General features: G+C 39.2%; 1 protein-coding gene across 4 annotated transcripts in view; it reads right to left on the reverse strand.

Moving 5' to 3' along the window:
- LOC107740568 (la-related protein 4-like) overlaps positions 1–13,823 on the reverse strand; it is a 31,414-nt gene that overhangs the window by 11,365 nt on the left and 6,226 nt on the right. For 2 of the 4 annotated variants that reach the window (XM_016553020.1, XM_016553019.1), the window contains exons 2-11: positions 9,727–9,868; positions 8,657–8,770; positions 8,463–8,553; positions 5,968–6,104; positions 5,779–5,882; positions 5,312–5,422; positions 4,816–4,869; positions 3,902–4,102; positions 2,314–2,417; positions 1,830–1,871 (exon numbers count right to left, since the gene is read on the reverse strand). In XM_016553020.1, the coding sequence (XP_016408506.1) occupies positions 1,830–1,871; positions 2,314–2,417; positions 3,902–4,102; positions 4,816–4,869; positions 5,312–5,422; positions 5,779–5,882; positions 5,968–6,104; positions 8,463–8,553; positions 8,657–8,770; positions 9,727–9,868 (1,100 nt within the window). Of the gene's footprint in view, positions 1–1,829; positions 1,872–2,313; positions 2,418–3,901; positions 4,103–4,815; positions 4,870–5,311; positions 5,423–5,778; positions 5,883–5,967; positions 6,105–8,462; positions 8,554–8,656; positions 8,771–9,726; positions 9,869–11,681; positions 11,903–13,823 lie in introns of those variants that run through there. The other 2 variants (XM_016553022.1, XM_016553021.1) reach the window with 2 other exon arrangements.

Below are 13,823 nucleotides of genomic sequence, written 5' to 3' on the forward strand. Positions count from 1 at the left end.
TCGTGGTAGTAGAGGCGGCGCAACTATAACGACATGTGAATAATCCCGCCCACTATAAAGCGGTACTGAACTGCAGTGGAAACGTAAACCGAGCCAAATTGAGCCGTGCCGTACTGAGCCGTACTGAGCCGTACTGAGCCGAGTCGTACCACGCAGTGGAAAAGCAAGCCGAGATGGAGGAAGAGAATGTGAAACATAGCTTTCGGGCTTGCATGTCACATGTTATGGCCGGGCAGGCGATGTTTCTTTGCCATTACAGAGAGAGGAAACTGCTGAGGTGTCACAAATGGAATATTTTAGTTCTTGAAAAACCCTATGGAGCGTCATGATTAACCCTTTCGCACGTGAGTTTAAAATATTCTAGCTGAGCCCCCAGCGTGAGTTTTTTTTAGGCGACTGTTATTTTAAAATGTATCGCCTTACTGTTTCTATGGCGACGCGTCATGCTTGTCATGTGACACAACGCAGCCACAATAGCTCTGTATGACACATGCATCGCTTTTATTTAGTTTTTCCGGTTTTATTCGAAATATTCACAAACATGCTCACTATATTATGAAATATCTGATATTCCGATTCTGAAATATGTGCAATTAAATCTGTTTGGTAGTTTAAACACTTTTATATCGACCGTGTTAGTTGATCTATAGCGTGTGATGGGCGCCGCCATGTTAGTTCGCGCTGAATCCGAGCTGTGGGATTTACAACACGCAAATTCATCCTCTCCTCCCGAAACACGTTAAAGTAGGTCTCCGGTAAACTGGGAGAAGAGCAGAGTAAACTTTATAGTTACCTACACAATCTGTATATGATATCAATAAAAACATGTCGTCAGATTATATTTGTAAGGATCATTATTGCCGTTTCCATAAACATCAGCGTGCATTTTACAAACTGTAAATGTATGGTTTTGCTAGTACTTATGTGTATTTAAATGTCTGAAACCTAAAATAAGTACTATATGGTTGAAAACAATGAATATTTGTGATAATATAACAAGCGCTCAGCGGGTCCGATCTGGCTCTGCGCCAGCCAAAGCGCGAAAGCGGATTTAAATTCAGCAGTTGATGACGTGACGCACTGAAAGTTCTAATCACACCGGTGTGATCGTACGCTTCAGGGACCAGCCAAGACTGATCACACCGGTGTGATCGTACGCGTCAAAGGGTTAAAAACTAACTAAAATTAATTATATATCGGTATCGGCCAAAATGAGTTGAAAATTATCAACATATCGGCAAAAATCCTATATCGTGCATCCCTAAACATGATAAATATGATAACCACTTGTTACAACTGCCCCTAATCTTCCTTAGTGTAAAAGATTGTGCTTACTTCCTTTCAGCCAAAATTATGCATGTCTCATTTGTACATTAGACATATTTTTGCCAATAAATAGGCCACTGGCTAACTTGTCCTGTAGATCTCATATCAGGTCAACCCCTATGCAGATTTTATCTATAATGCATGTACTTCCCAAGACACCATCAGGAAACTCTCATACACAGAGCAACAGATGCATGCAAAACAGGGTCACAAGACAGATCTGATGACAATGCACTGACATTCATTCACTGTGAAAGGCATCATGCGTCAAGATGCAGCTTTTAGCGGAGTCATGATGGTCAATCACTATGGAATGCTTCAAGTGATGTGATACAGCCCATCCCTTAGGTACAACGTTAGTCTAACATTAGACTAAACATTTCAATCACCACAATGCAGTTCTGGCATTCTAATCTTTTAAAGCAGCTTGCATGGTACATGAACATGCACAAGATGACAACTGAGGAAAAAGAAATGCTCCAATAAAAGTAGACCACATCTACCTGAAGGCATTGATTACATTCTTTCTGGAATAAAGTGGAAGTCTAGAAAGTAAAGGAATAAAGTCATTGTGACTCCAGTGTGCCAAACACAAAAGCTCCGCCTCACTTTCTGCATACGAGATGAAATCAACGTAGGTAAACTTCATTTTCACACTTGGACAATAAGTGCAACAAATTCAATTGGAAAGGATGCACCAGCAATGCCAAGGTCATGAGTCTGATTCATAGAAAACAAACATCTTTTCAATGTATAGCTTCAATAAAATGTAAGCCGCTTTGGACAAAAGTGTGAGCCAAATGAATAGATATAAAACCAAATCTTTACAAACATATTTGAAATGCAGCAAAGCAAGTTAATGTCTACAAGATGGTTTTAATATGACCTTCATAAAACAAGTCAGTTTTCATTAAAACCAGCCTATTATTAATAAAAATAGACTAAGAAAGAGGTTCTTTAAACAAATTGTAGGCTTCAGGACCTTACCGGTTGCGGGGGTAGTTGTGCGTAAGGCTGATTGGAGAGGAGCCAGTTTTGTAGTTTCCGGCTGGGCCAAAGCCATTAACAAATGTGCTGTTTGGAAATGGAGCCTGCAAGATAAATCAACAGCTGAGATTAACCCACACATCCAAGTTGAATTCACATTTTTGTGACACATGGCCAAAGCACCTCTTTACATTGTGATATGCTAAATGAACCAAATAACTGTTGGCATGGTAACCGTTCAACTGCCCTGACTACATTGCAGCAAGTCCCCTGCAGCTCAGCCTGCAATCACAACCCTGATTACAAACTAGGAGACCCACTGTGACTATCAGCTTATACCTTCAGCATTCATGACTGTAATACAAAGGTAACACAAAAAAGATTAGGTTTTTAGATGAGTCACATTTAAAGCGGTTCTAAAATGACTATAAATGAATTGCTTCAATGCTCAGCCAATAGCAAATAGTCAAAGTGACCCTCAGATCTCATAATCTTAACGCTCACTGGGACAGGAGTGACAGACTTAAAGGAGAAAAGAGACAGAAAGAAGGAAAGTGAGATAAAAGTAGCAGAAAAGGAGAAGAAAAAGATCTCCCAAAATCTTCTGATCACTCCCTGCTTCCCTCTATGCGCTTAGTTTATCATCACTGGGTCAAAACAACCAAATTTGCTCTAAACATCTTTCATATACAGCTACATTTGTGTTTCTGAACATAGGTTTTTGATTAACTTTTTTTTTTAATAAACAATTTTTTTGTTTTAGCAAGGAAGCATTAATTTCATCAAGTGACAATAAATACTCTTACATTGTTACAAAAAAAAAAACATATACATATACACACACATATATATATATATATATATCAAATAAATACTGTTTTAAATAATTCAGAGAAATCATTATACATTTTCACCACAATTTTATGTAGCATCATTTTTAACTGAGATAAGAATTGTTTCTTGAGCACCATATCACAGACCTGCCAACCTTTGAATTTTTTTTTCCAAGTACCATCAGTGTGATGGGGGGGGGGTCATTCTGTGATAAGAAGCCACATCAGATCAGGACGGAAGTTATTACTAACATTTGTTTGATGTTGTGGAGTATGTTAATGGTCTGTTTTGTTGGACAACAGGTTTAGAAACGCTCCGCATTACAAGTAATGCTCGGCTTACGTTGCTTTTTCAGATGCACCATGCGCGTGTTTCCTCATCTCAGCGCACGACTCAAGGACACACAAACAGAGCCAGTTTGGAGAGAAATAAAACACACAGAAATTATTTAAATGTAAAACCGGAAAAAACAGTCTGATTAGTTGAACTCCTCATCTTTTTCTGTTGCTTGTTTACTGCGCGTGGACAGGACACCAGGTTTTTGCGTAGTTTAGAGTGACAAATCGTACCAGCGTACTTTAAGGTCAAAATGCGTACCCGCTACGCAATGCGTACAGGTTGGCAGGTCTGATATCAGCATATTAGAAAAGGTAGTGTTCATCTTATTATATGGGGAATTCTCACTGCAAACCACTTGAATTTTTTTATTAATTTTTAACACTCTTCACAACATATTTCAAGATAAAATTCTCACCAGTGGCGTTTCAAAGTAAGGGGTGGGTGAGGGGGTCCAAGTCTGTTGCAGGAGGCTATAGAGAGGATACTGCTGTGGAGGCTGGTACACCTGCTGCAGGTAAACTGGAGACGAGTACTGTGACGGAGTGGAGTAAACCCCGGAGTCAACTGCCCCATAACCGTTCTTAGCAAAGAACGTGTTTATGGCCTTGATGCGAGCCTACCAACACAAACATACAAAGAGACACCTTTATTAAAACCAGAACATCTAAAAGATCATTCATTATGCGTTACACTCAGTTGTGAAACTAAAGGGAGGCCATAAATGACAAATCAGTATTCACATTTGTCCATATCCCCCCAAGATCTCAATCTCACAGTAGTCAGGGCGGAACTCACAGAGAAAAAGCAAGACAGACAGGAGAATCACACGCACTCTAAACATAAGTAAAACAATACATGCACCTCTCTAATCCAGCAATTACGGTTATAAACGTGAACCTTTGTCTTAGCAGAGCACTGGAAAGCAGATTTCCTTCATATGGCACAGACGCATCTCATGCATTACTCATACAGATGCCTTTTGTTTGTCTATTTAGGATGTGAGCTGGACAAGATAAAATGCATTTTGTCATACAAGTTAACGCAACGAGACTTTGAACAGGACGAAAACAGCTTGGTTTGAGGATTACATAATCCCATACACAGTCTATGGGGTCTTTTCTATTGGTTACACACCGATGGTATAACTGATCACTGATTGGTTGAAAGAACAAGGGTCGAAGTTGAATACTTCAGAGAAACCTGTTAATCATCACAAGTGGTCAAGGTGACACTAGTTGTATTTGAAGTGTTTGCCAGGAACGCACACATCCAGGGTGCTTAAATTACAGCTGATCTGACAAGAGAGGTGGCAGCACAATGTACACTCACCATAATTGGTTTGCCCTGAAAAGTTTTGACTTCCTCACGCAAGTATCTGTAAGCCTGTAAAACAATGAGACATGAGTCAATCCAGAAAACATTTCAGTTATTAAACCAGCAGAGAAAATGCAAAAACACTTTTGGCATTATTAATGCAACAGCACAGCAAATGTGCATATTTGTTATTGTATCAGCCAATTACTATGGCTGTTGTAATGCCTTTTTAGCTATAATAAATTAATATAAAACGCATAAAGGGTAAATATTTACCTACAGCTTTTTAGATTTCATTATGACCATATTTGATGAATAATTATAATGGCAAACAAAGTTAAACATCATACAGATTAAAAAGTCATAAACCATATTATAGTAAATAAATTCATGTGATTTTTACTTGCAAATAACACAATATAAAATATTCCTCACATATGATTTTTACCAATTATTTATACAAACATTTATTCCATGAGAAAGTCCCTTTGTGTGTGTTTGTCAATAATACCTGCTGAGCATCAGTGTCAGACTGGAATGTGATGTACCAGTTGTTATTGTGTGCAAACTCCACACTGATAACCTGCGGACACTTCTCACTTTTAAACAGGGCCTCCACCTCCTGACAGAGAGACAAAAGCATCAGTCAGCAAATAAAAAGAATAAGTGAAAACTACTGACAAATAGGAGGCCAGATATCCCTCAGATCTCATAATCTCACAGTCATTAGGGCAAAATATACTGTACTGAGAGAGGGCGAGAGAGAAGGAGGGGAGGGGGGGGGACGACGAATAAGAATAAGGATAGATAAATGAGGAGTTAGAAAGAAAGAAAAAGACAGACAATAAAGTCTCAACAGCAGCAATGATTCTGGATCCTTCCAAGCGCGATACTGATCATAATTGGGGTGACCACAGTAATGGTAACCAGTCTCTACTATATACAGCCACAAGAGATGACCATAAAGTGTGCTCTCACCTCTACAGGTGTGGTCTCAGGAACCTCTCGGAGGATGATGATGCATCGCTTGTGGTTTGGCCGTACCTTCTCCCCCTTTTCATCCACCTGCACCATGGGAGAGGCTGAGGAGGACAGAAAAGAAAGGAATTAAAGCATTGTAAGGAATGAACAAACTCTGAAACTGTGGTCGGGTTTTGTTTGTTTTACCTCGTAGCACCTCAAGTATCAGGTCCATATCAGTAGTCAGCAGTTTGACCCCCTCCATGCTTGCAATGGTCCAAATAGGGACAAACTGATCACTGTCCATCTGAGACATCAGGTAAAGGTCCTTGGAGAGATTCTCTCTGTAAGAAAAATGCAATGAACAGATGAACACTTGCAGTGATATCCATTGCACTCGAAATGGTCAGTGTTAGTGCTGGGCGATATGACCAAAAATTTATATCACGGTATTTTTCAAAATTATACCGGTTTCACGGTACAAGACGGTGTATTTTTTTTCATGCATTGTGTTAACCATATATTTTACTGATTGAGAGAGGAAATACTGCAGTATATTGACTTAGAATGCCCTATTTTACTATCATGATGAGTGAATATTGTCAAAAAATACCACACTAAATAGTGACTAAACACGACCCCTTTTAATACATGTTAACCAGGAGTCACTCTCATTTATAATCGCGGCATCGTCTGATAAAATCAACATGCATCTACACTAAAGAGCGGCTATGCGGTTGTTTTGGCTATATTACTTTTTTGTCTCATGTAGCGCACTGCCTGCGTCTGAGTAATAAAAATTTTTTAAAAACGTGCATGTGATATTAACAGACGAACTACGCTCATATTTATAATTCCAAACAATCAGTAAGCGACAGGTGCTAGGAAATGCTGTTTTGTACTCATTTATTGACGAGTCGGCGGTGGTGCGGCCAACTGAATGCGCTGCTTTCTCTGCCGCTCACTGCACAGAACAGACGCCGAGAGAGGTGACACTTCTCCGGGAAAGTCAGACCTCGCGTTCGCGGGACAGCACTGGCGAAATCTTCCAACTGAACCATAGCTAAGGTTTATCCAAAAAGGTCGCTAGGTTTGTCAGTATGAATATTCTATGGAAAAAAGCCGCTAAAATGGTCTGGAAGTTGCTAAATCTAGTGCTAAAGTCGCGCTCGTGTGTGTGTGAGAGACGCGGGAGCTGATGGCAGGGGGCGGTGGATATTTGTGGCGGTCAATGTGGATATTGTGGATGAGTTCTTCTGTGTCATCACGTTCTATTAGTTCTACAGCTTCAGTTTCGGAACTTTCACGCTTAGTAACACATACAGCTGTTCCCTCACCACAGTGCAACACCCCTTTCAAACAGCGTCGCGTTCTGAACGTTGTTTAAGTGACATATACCGGTATTGCGGTATTTTCAAAATTCATATCATAACAAAAATAAAAACCGGTATTCGGTATGAACCGGTATACCGCCCAGCACTAGTCAGTGTGCATAAGAATTTCACTGGATACAATTTTTGAATACAGATTAAGTGTATACAGTGGGAAAACTGAATTTGAATGCCTGCTTTGCTAACTAAAATCTACCATTGCATGATTTGCACATTGACAATACTGAATACTACAATGTTATCACACCAGTAAAGGACTGGTTTGCTTAAGTGCACACATGCAAATTAAAAAAATAGACCCAAGAACTAACTTTTTTTTTTTACAGAAGTGTGTATTCCTTCAGGAATACAGAACTTTTACTACATATTGTGTTGCTTCAAAACATCATGTGCAAAACTAAATTTCAAACTAGACAAGTCAGTAAGTTTCCTGAACGACTAGTCAACTATTTGGTCCTAAGGAAGCTTTATGTAATACGGATGTTGCAGTTCACCTTATCGGTCAAATGTGGCAAGACACACTGAAAAGTTGGAAGGTTTTGTCTTAAACACAACACTTGAAATAGTATGCTCAAAAACAGTGCAACAGGCAAAAACATACTTATCAATGTGTATGCATGTAACGTCAGTGTTTTAAAGGTCATGCTTTAAAAAATTTTTTAAAATAAAAGATGCTTTCAAAACGCAAAAGCACTGCTTCTAGTGGACCGATATAGAAATGGCTGATATTTGGAATTTAATTATCAGTTTCAGCCCAGCCAACAAGTCATTGAATATTTAATTATAAATCAACAATCAAAAAAATCTGGCCAATATAAGTATTGGTCGACCACTAACCAAAAAAATAAATAGATTAACTCACGAATGGATTATTGACCAACTACTGACTTTTGCTGAAATTTAAGCTTCCCAATAGTCACACGACACACAAGAAACAAATTACTTCTGGCATCCAATGGCCATACTGCTTTGGAATGGCATTGGGGTGAGTAAAAGATGGTAATTTTAATATTTGGGTGAGTTCTTTTTTTTTATATCATATTATCAAATTAAACTGTCCTTATTTTGCAACTGACAATTACAATACTGCCAAATATAATGGCTTCAATAGGATCATCCACATCAAATCTTTTCAATATTATGGGTCCATTATGACATTGCATTTAATTAGTGAATGAGAATTTTCTCAAGCAAGAGTAAATAAGCACTGCTCTACTGTTCAGATGATTATGAATTTCCATTCATCCCTTACATAATTACGTAATATGGGGGAGCAGGTGTTAGCATGTCTGGGCGTACAGTGGGCGTTACCTTGAGAAGCAAAACTCCAGCTGCTTCTTCAGTGACTCCTTCAGACTCTCTTCAGACAGCGGAGGCTGCACCTCGACCGCCTCACCCTCCACTGAGCGACACAAGACACATACACACCCCCAATGATAATCAGCCAGTAAGCAGCACTGGAATGGAGTGCAACTAAAGTGTGACAGTGGGTGTGTGCGACAGACCTGGTTCGTAGAGTGGGTAAGCCAGTTCTGCAGACTCCATGCCATTCAACATGCTATTCTCCATAGGAGGGGCTGACTCAGAGTCACCATAGCCAACACCATACTCCTTGAAACCTAGAGGAGGAACGACAGTAGCAAATGAGTTTGGAAGCTTACCGATCTTTTACCATGTATGAACAGCAATAGGTCATTTAACCCTCAGATCTCAATCTCACGGTCATTAGGGCAGACACACTCCATTGAGAGAATGACCAAGAAATTTAGTTTGAGAATTAGAGAGAGATTGAAAAAGATGAGAATGGAAGGAGTGAGATAGAGGAGAAATGAGGATGGAAGATCTCTACAGTGAGAATGGTTCTGGACACGATACTGATCATCACAGTGTTTTAGCAAACTTTAACATCATGATTCAAAATGGTTGTTGTTGCTATTGCATCTGGAACACACCAGATTAATTTCATAATCAACAAAACACCACCATGAATTTAGCCATTTCCCATTAGACAAACTGCATCAGCATTCCCTTAAAGCAGCAGGGTTTCCCAAACCCCTGGGGTAATATATATTTTTTATGATTTTACCTGCATGTCATGTCCATTAACCAACACCAGAGAACCATTCAAATGTGTTTATTTATATACATTAATTTATAATCCCACTGGGAACTCAAAGTAAATATTTTATGTAAAATCAGCTGATGAAAAAAGTTTGGGAATCCCTGCCTTAAAGAAATAGTTACGAAAAAAAATATGCGCCATAAAATGTATTTAAGACACATGGGAACCAATGGTAGTAGATGTCAAATCAACTGGCTACAGGCTTGAACATAAAGTGTATGAACTAAATTTATGTTGCTTTTAATTCTCTTATTAACAGCCTACTGCAACAAACTGGTGTGTAGAAAATCTCTTACGTTCCCCTTTTATTCCACACATAAATCAAAGCATATGGCTTTTAAAGGACATGAGGTTAATTTCCACGTGAACAATTTCGGATAAGATAACATATGATGTCAATTTTTACACATTATTTAATTACAGCACTAAACAACTGCCAATCAATATATGTACCTTCTGACTCCTCGGTGGAGACAGTATCTGCTTGTGGCCAATGGCACGTCTCTGTGGCTGCCTCTGGAGTCTGGGTGGCTGGTGCAGGCACTTCCTGCCACACTTTAGCATTGGGATTCAGACCAGCCCCCTTGGTGGTCACCTTGAAGACAAGGTTAAACAAATTCTGGGTTAACAAGGTTAACATAATACTAATTTTTACAGTTAGATTTTCACATCACAGTAGAATAAAATCAGCAGAAATCTGTCAACATTTGCTAACTGTAGCTTTAGTAAACGATTATAAGACTTAACTAGAACACTGCTGATCATTTAACTACCCATCAATATGTAATCAGAAACAGACAGCCATCTAATAGTCGCACAACCTTCTCCAAGTTCATGTGCAGTAAGTGTTTAATGAAATGGCAACTCAATGTAGTAGGGCGTCAGTGTTTTAGGCAAACCTAAAACCTTATCCAACCTGTTTCACAGTATGGTGGCAGGGTGATCCCAAAAAAAAAAAAAAATTTAAACAGGAAAGAAATCCTGAAAACCAAAGTAATTAAAGAGTTCCACTATGTGAAGTGCACAGTTCAGAGTGTCAGAGCCGACACTGTATTTAACACAACAACATCTTTGGTAGTGATAAAATCCGTCAAAGCTTGCAGCAGGTGAACAAGGCCATTGATAACAGATAGGCCATGGATAATTTTAGTAACTTTACTAGTTGTGACTTACATTTCTCAATTCCCAACATGTTAAGCGATTACAAAATGATCACATTCCACTCAACTTGCACAATGTACATTTTCAAGTGCACCAAAAATGCAACAGTGGGCAACATAGGTAAATACGTTTCTTAATTAGTATAATAATGGAACAGTAATGCATTGATAAAGCATTGTGAATGGTTTTTGACACAGCATTGCATTTTTGCAACGTTTTTCCTAACTTTCACCCCAAACAAAATTATTTTTAAAACTCTTTAATCACTACTTTTATTATCACTTACATTGAGGGGGAAGCAGATACAAAAGTGTGACTGGGTCTTTCAAGAGTTAACAGATGCGACGCTATCAAAGTTTCACATGACACGCCGAGGCACAAATTACAACACCGCTTGCACCTTGCTGTAAAGTCGCAATGCGAATTATATAAAATATAGCTTACATGTGCTCTCTCAACAAATAAAACGTTGCATTATAGCCACAACCTTGGCGAAGGACGTCTGAAGAGCACGGTGAAGGAATGCAAACACCACAGGACAGACAAGGGCACTACGTATTAACACACTTCACGAGGTGGAAAACCAGAACTGTGCACAACTTCTCTCTCTAACTTCTCTATACTACTGCGCTCGATCAGGGATGAACCTCATTCCCAAGATCTATTACTTACCCGAAGCGACACTCCATGCATAGTCAGGTGGTTTTAAATAGTCGGCCTTTCGCCATTTTAATCTGATTAGCCACTTCGATAAACCAGAGCGAGAGTTCAGAGCAAAGAGCTACAAACCTGCATCTGAAACGCAGCCTCGTTAACCTGACCAGCGCTTTATCGGATTTGGACGGGCTAAAGTTCTTTTTAATCTAAAGGTTAAATTAAAAAGCAGAGGAAATTGGTGGACACCTTCAGCATTTGATGTGGTCATTGCTTTAGTTGTGAACTGCACTGATAGAAGATAAGAGGCTGGCTAAATAGCTAGCATTTGTTGCACGCGCACGTGGATCCTTCGCTGTCGACGGTCAGTTCGCGTCCACATAAATAAGGTCTTGCATATTAACTCAACTAATCTTGGTTATCGCTAATAACCATTTTTAACTAAAAAAAAACAATAAGAAGAATGGTAACTGCACTACAAAAACAACAAATTAGTCTCCTTGTTCAGCTCGATGGCGCCTGCCATGAGTTTAATCCATGCCGCGGCTGTGAAAAACCTTCGCGGTCGCCAAAATGACCTCATTATAACTTACCTCCACAAACAACAGCATGGTCTTCTCCCCCGACAACTTTATCACTCGCTAGATACCTAGTAACGTTAGGCGAATTAATCTAGCTCACAATAACACGGACCGGATTCCACTTCTTTCTGTTTAATAAAGCAAAAGTTCACCGCCAGAGTTTCGCGGCCACTCATCAACTACATCAATATCCCCTTTGCTCTGCGTAGTGCGTAAGCGTCTATACGGTGGATTAACGAGTCTGATTGGCCGTAAACTAGTCTTTCCTTTGCCTCTTTTGTGATCACATGCAGCAGCACGCTTTGAATATTTCCCGCCCACCGTTATGGGATTGGTGCGTACTGAAATACGTCATAATGAATCTCCATCTGATTGGAGCGGGCTTATGTCTGTCAAACTTCTGTTCAAGTTACCAGAACTGTAACCTCTGCCGCCAAGATCACTGCTGAGCACATGGCGACAGTTGAAACATTCCAACATTACGTTACGAAACAATAAAACAGCCTTTGAGGATGACATTTTTGTTGCTGTAGTGTGTAATATCGTTGTGTCTCGAAGCACCGAATAGTACTAGGAACGCGCAATTCATATCATGGACAGTCTGGTGGCTGGATCTCAATGCGATAGTTTCCCCAAAATTACATTTTCTACTGCTGGAATTGTAACACTGGGAATCTTGATCTACACTAGCTCTCAGAAAACAAAAAAAGTGAATTGTATTTTATTCTGAATTCACACAGAGAAAACTTTAAAGTCTGCGTGAACCGGAAGTTGCTGCCGACTTTATTTCAGTGTAGTGACGTATTTCCAGCTGAAACGGAATATTGAATAGAGGGCATGGTTTTATGTTTGTGCTCCTCCTCTCTGTCTCTCACTCATAGCAATAGGTGCGTTCGACTTCATGCGGCGCCGCGCAAACCGATCGGCGGCTGACTTGAAGCAGTGCATGCATTCACAATCAGCTTGTAACACTCCAAAGAGAAAGGAAAACTTGAAATCGCATCATATGACCCCTTTAAAAAAAAAAGGTTCTCAACCAGGGGGCTGGGGCCTCAGCAAACGTACAAGGCAGCCTCAAAACGACATCAAAATTAAGACAAAAAAAGCATTAAAATAAGCTTAAACAACTAAAAATCAAGATATTTCTCATTTGAATTCACCTCCTCAAAAACCTACTTGAAAAGCCCGAATATAATAGGAACAGGTAGCCTGCTTTTAAAAGTGTAAATTCTAGACCTGCAGAAGACATATAAATTAATAAAATTGTAAAACATTGTGGGCATTTTTATTTTTATTAATTGATTTATTTTTCAATGAATATACATTTTTCTAGTTTTGCCAAGCTCTGAATTATTTTATAGGGTAGAAATTTGGAGCACAAACTACTTATTTTTAAAATCTCATCCTTAATCCTTATCATGGACAACTATCCATTTGCTACTGGACATCAGTATTAATGTGATCATGAATAGGAAAAGTGATGTGAGAATCTTTAATATTGTTGTACAAACTTGAGTTATGGATGATCTCTCTTTGCTAGCAAATACCGAGCAAGGCCATAGCAACCACTCAGAACACCTTAGCAACCACCTAGCAATTCCATAACAAACATCCAGAACACCTTATTAGCTGCCAAGCAAAAAATCTGAACACATTAACACAGTGCTCCCTTAGCAACCACCTAGACAGGCCTACTAACTTCAAATCTCCATTCAAACTTACTATATATTTAATCTCAAAACAATCTTTTAAAATCTTCCATGCATTTAAAGTTTCTTTGCTGTTTATAGTGAACAGTCATTTCTCCAGGCTGACATCCACTTTTTTATGCTGTCATTGTGCTAAGTGACAGTTCAGATGATTGAGTGATTAACAAAGTGGGGCACAGATAGAAAGAGAGCACAAGAAAGAAAGAACATAAATCATGATCATCTGGAAAAGTCATGGGGCCAGGGCCGGATTTACGCATAGGCATTCTAGGCACGTGCCTATGCTCGCTCGTCCAGGGGGGCCCAAACACAATAAAGAGATATATAATATTTTTGTTATATGGGCTATCTACAACAGTAAAAGAACCAAAACCCCAGAAGACATTGAGCAAATAAATATAACAAACAATAGGGTAAAAATGACAAACTATTTCCATGTCTTCAA

Source organism: Sinocyclocheilus rhinocerous, unplaced genomic scaffold, assembly GCF_001515625.1.
Source record: "Sinocyclocheilus rhinocerous isolate Xijiao unplaced genomic scaffold, SAMN03320098_v1.1 scaffold3150, whole genome shotgun sequence".
Classification (NCBI taxonomy): domain Eukaryota; kingdom Metazoa; phylum Chordata; class Actinopteri; order Cypriniformes; family Cyprinidae; genus Sinocyclocheilus; species Sinocyclocheilus rhinocerous.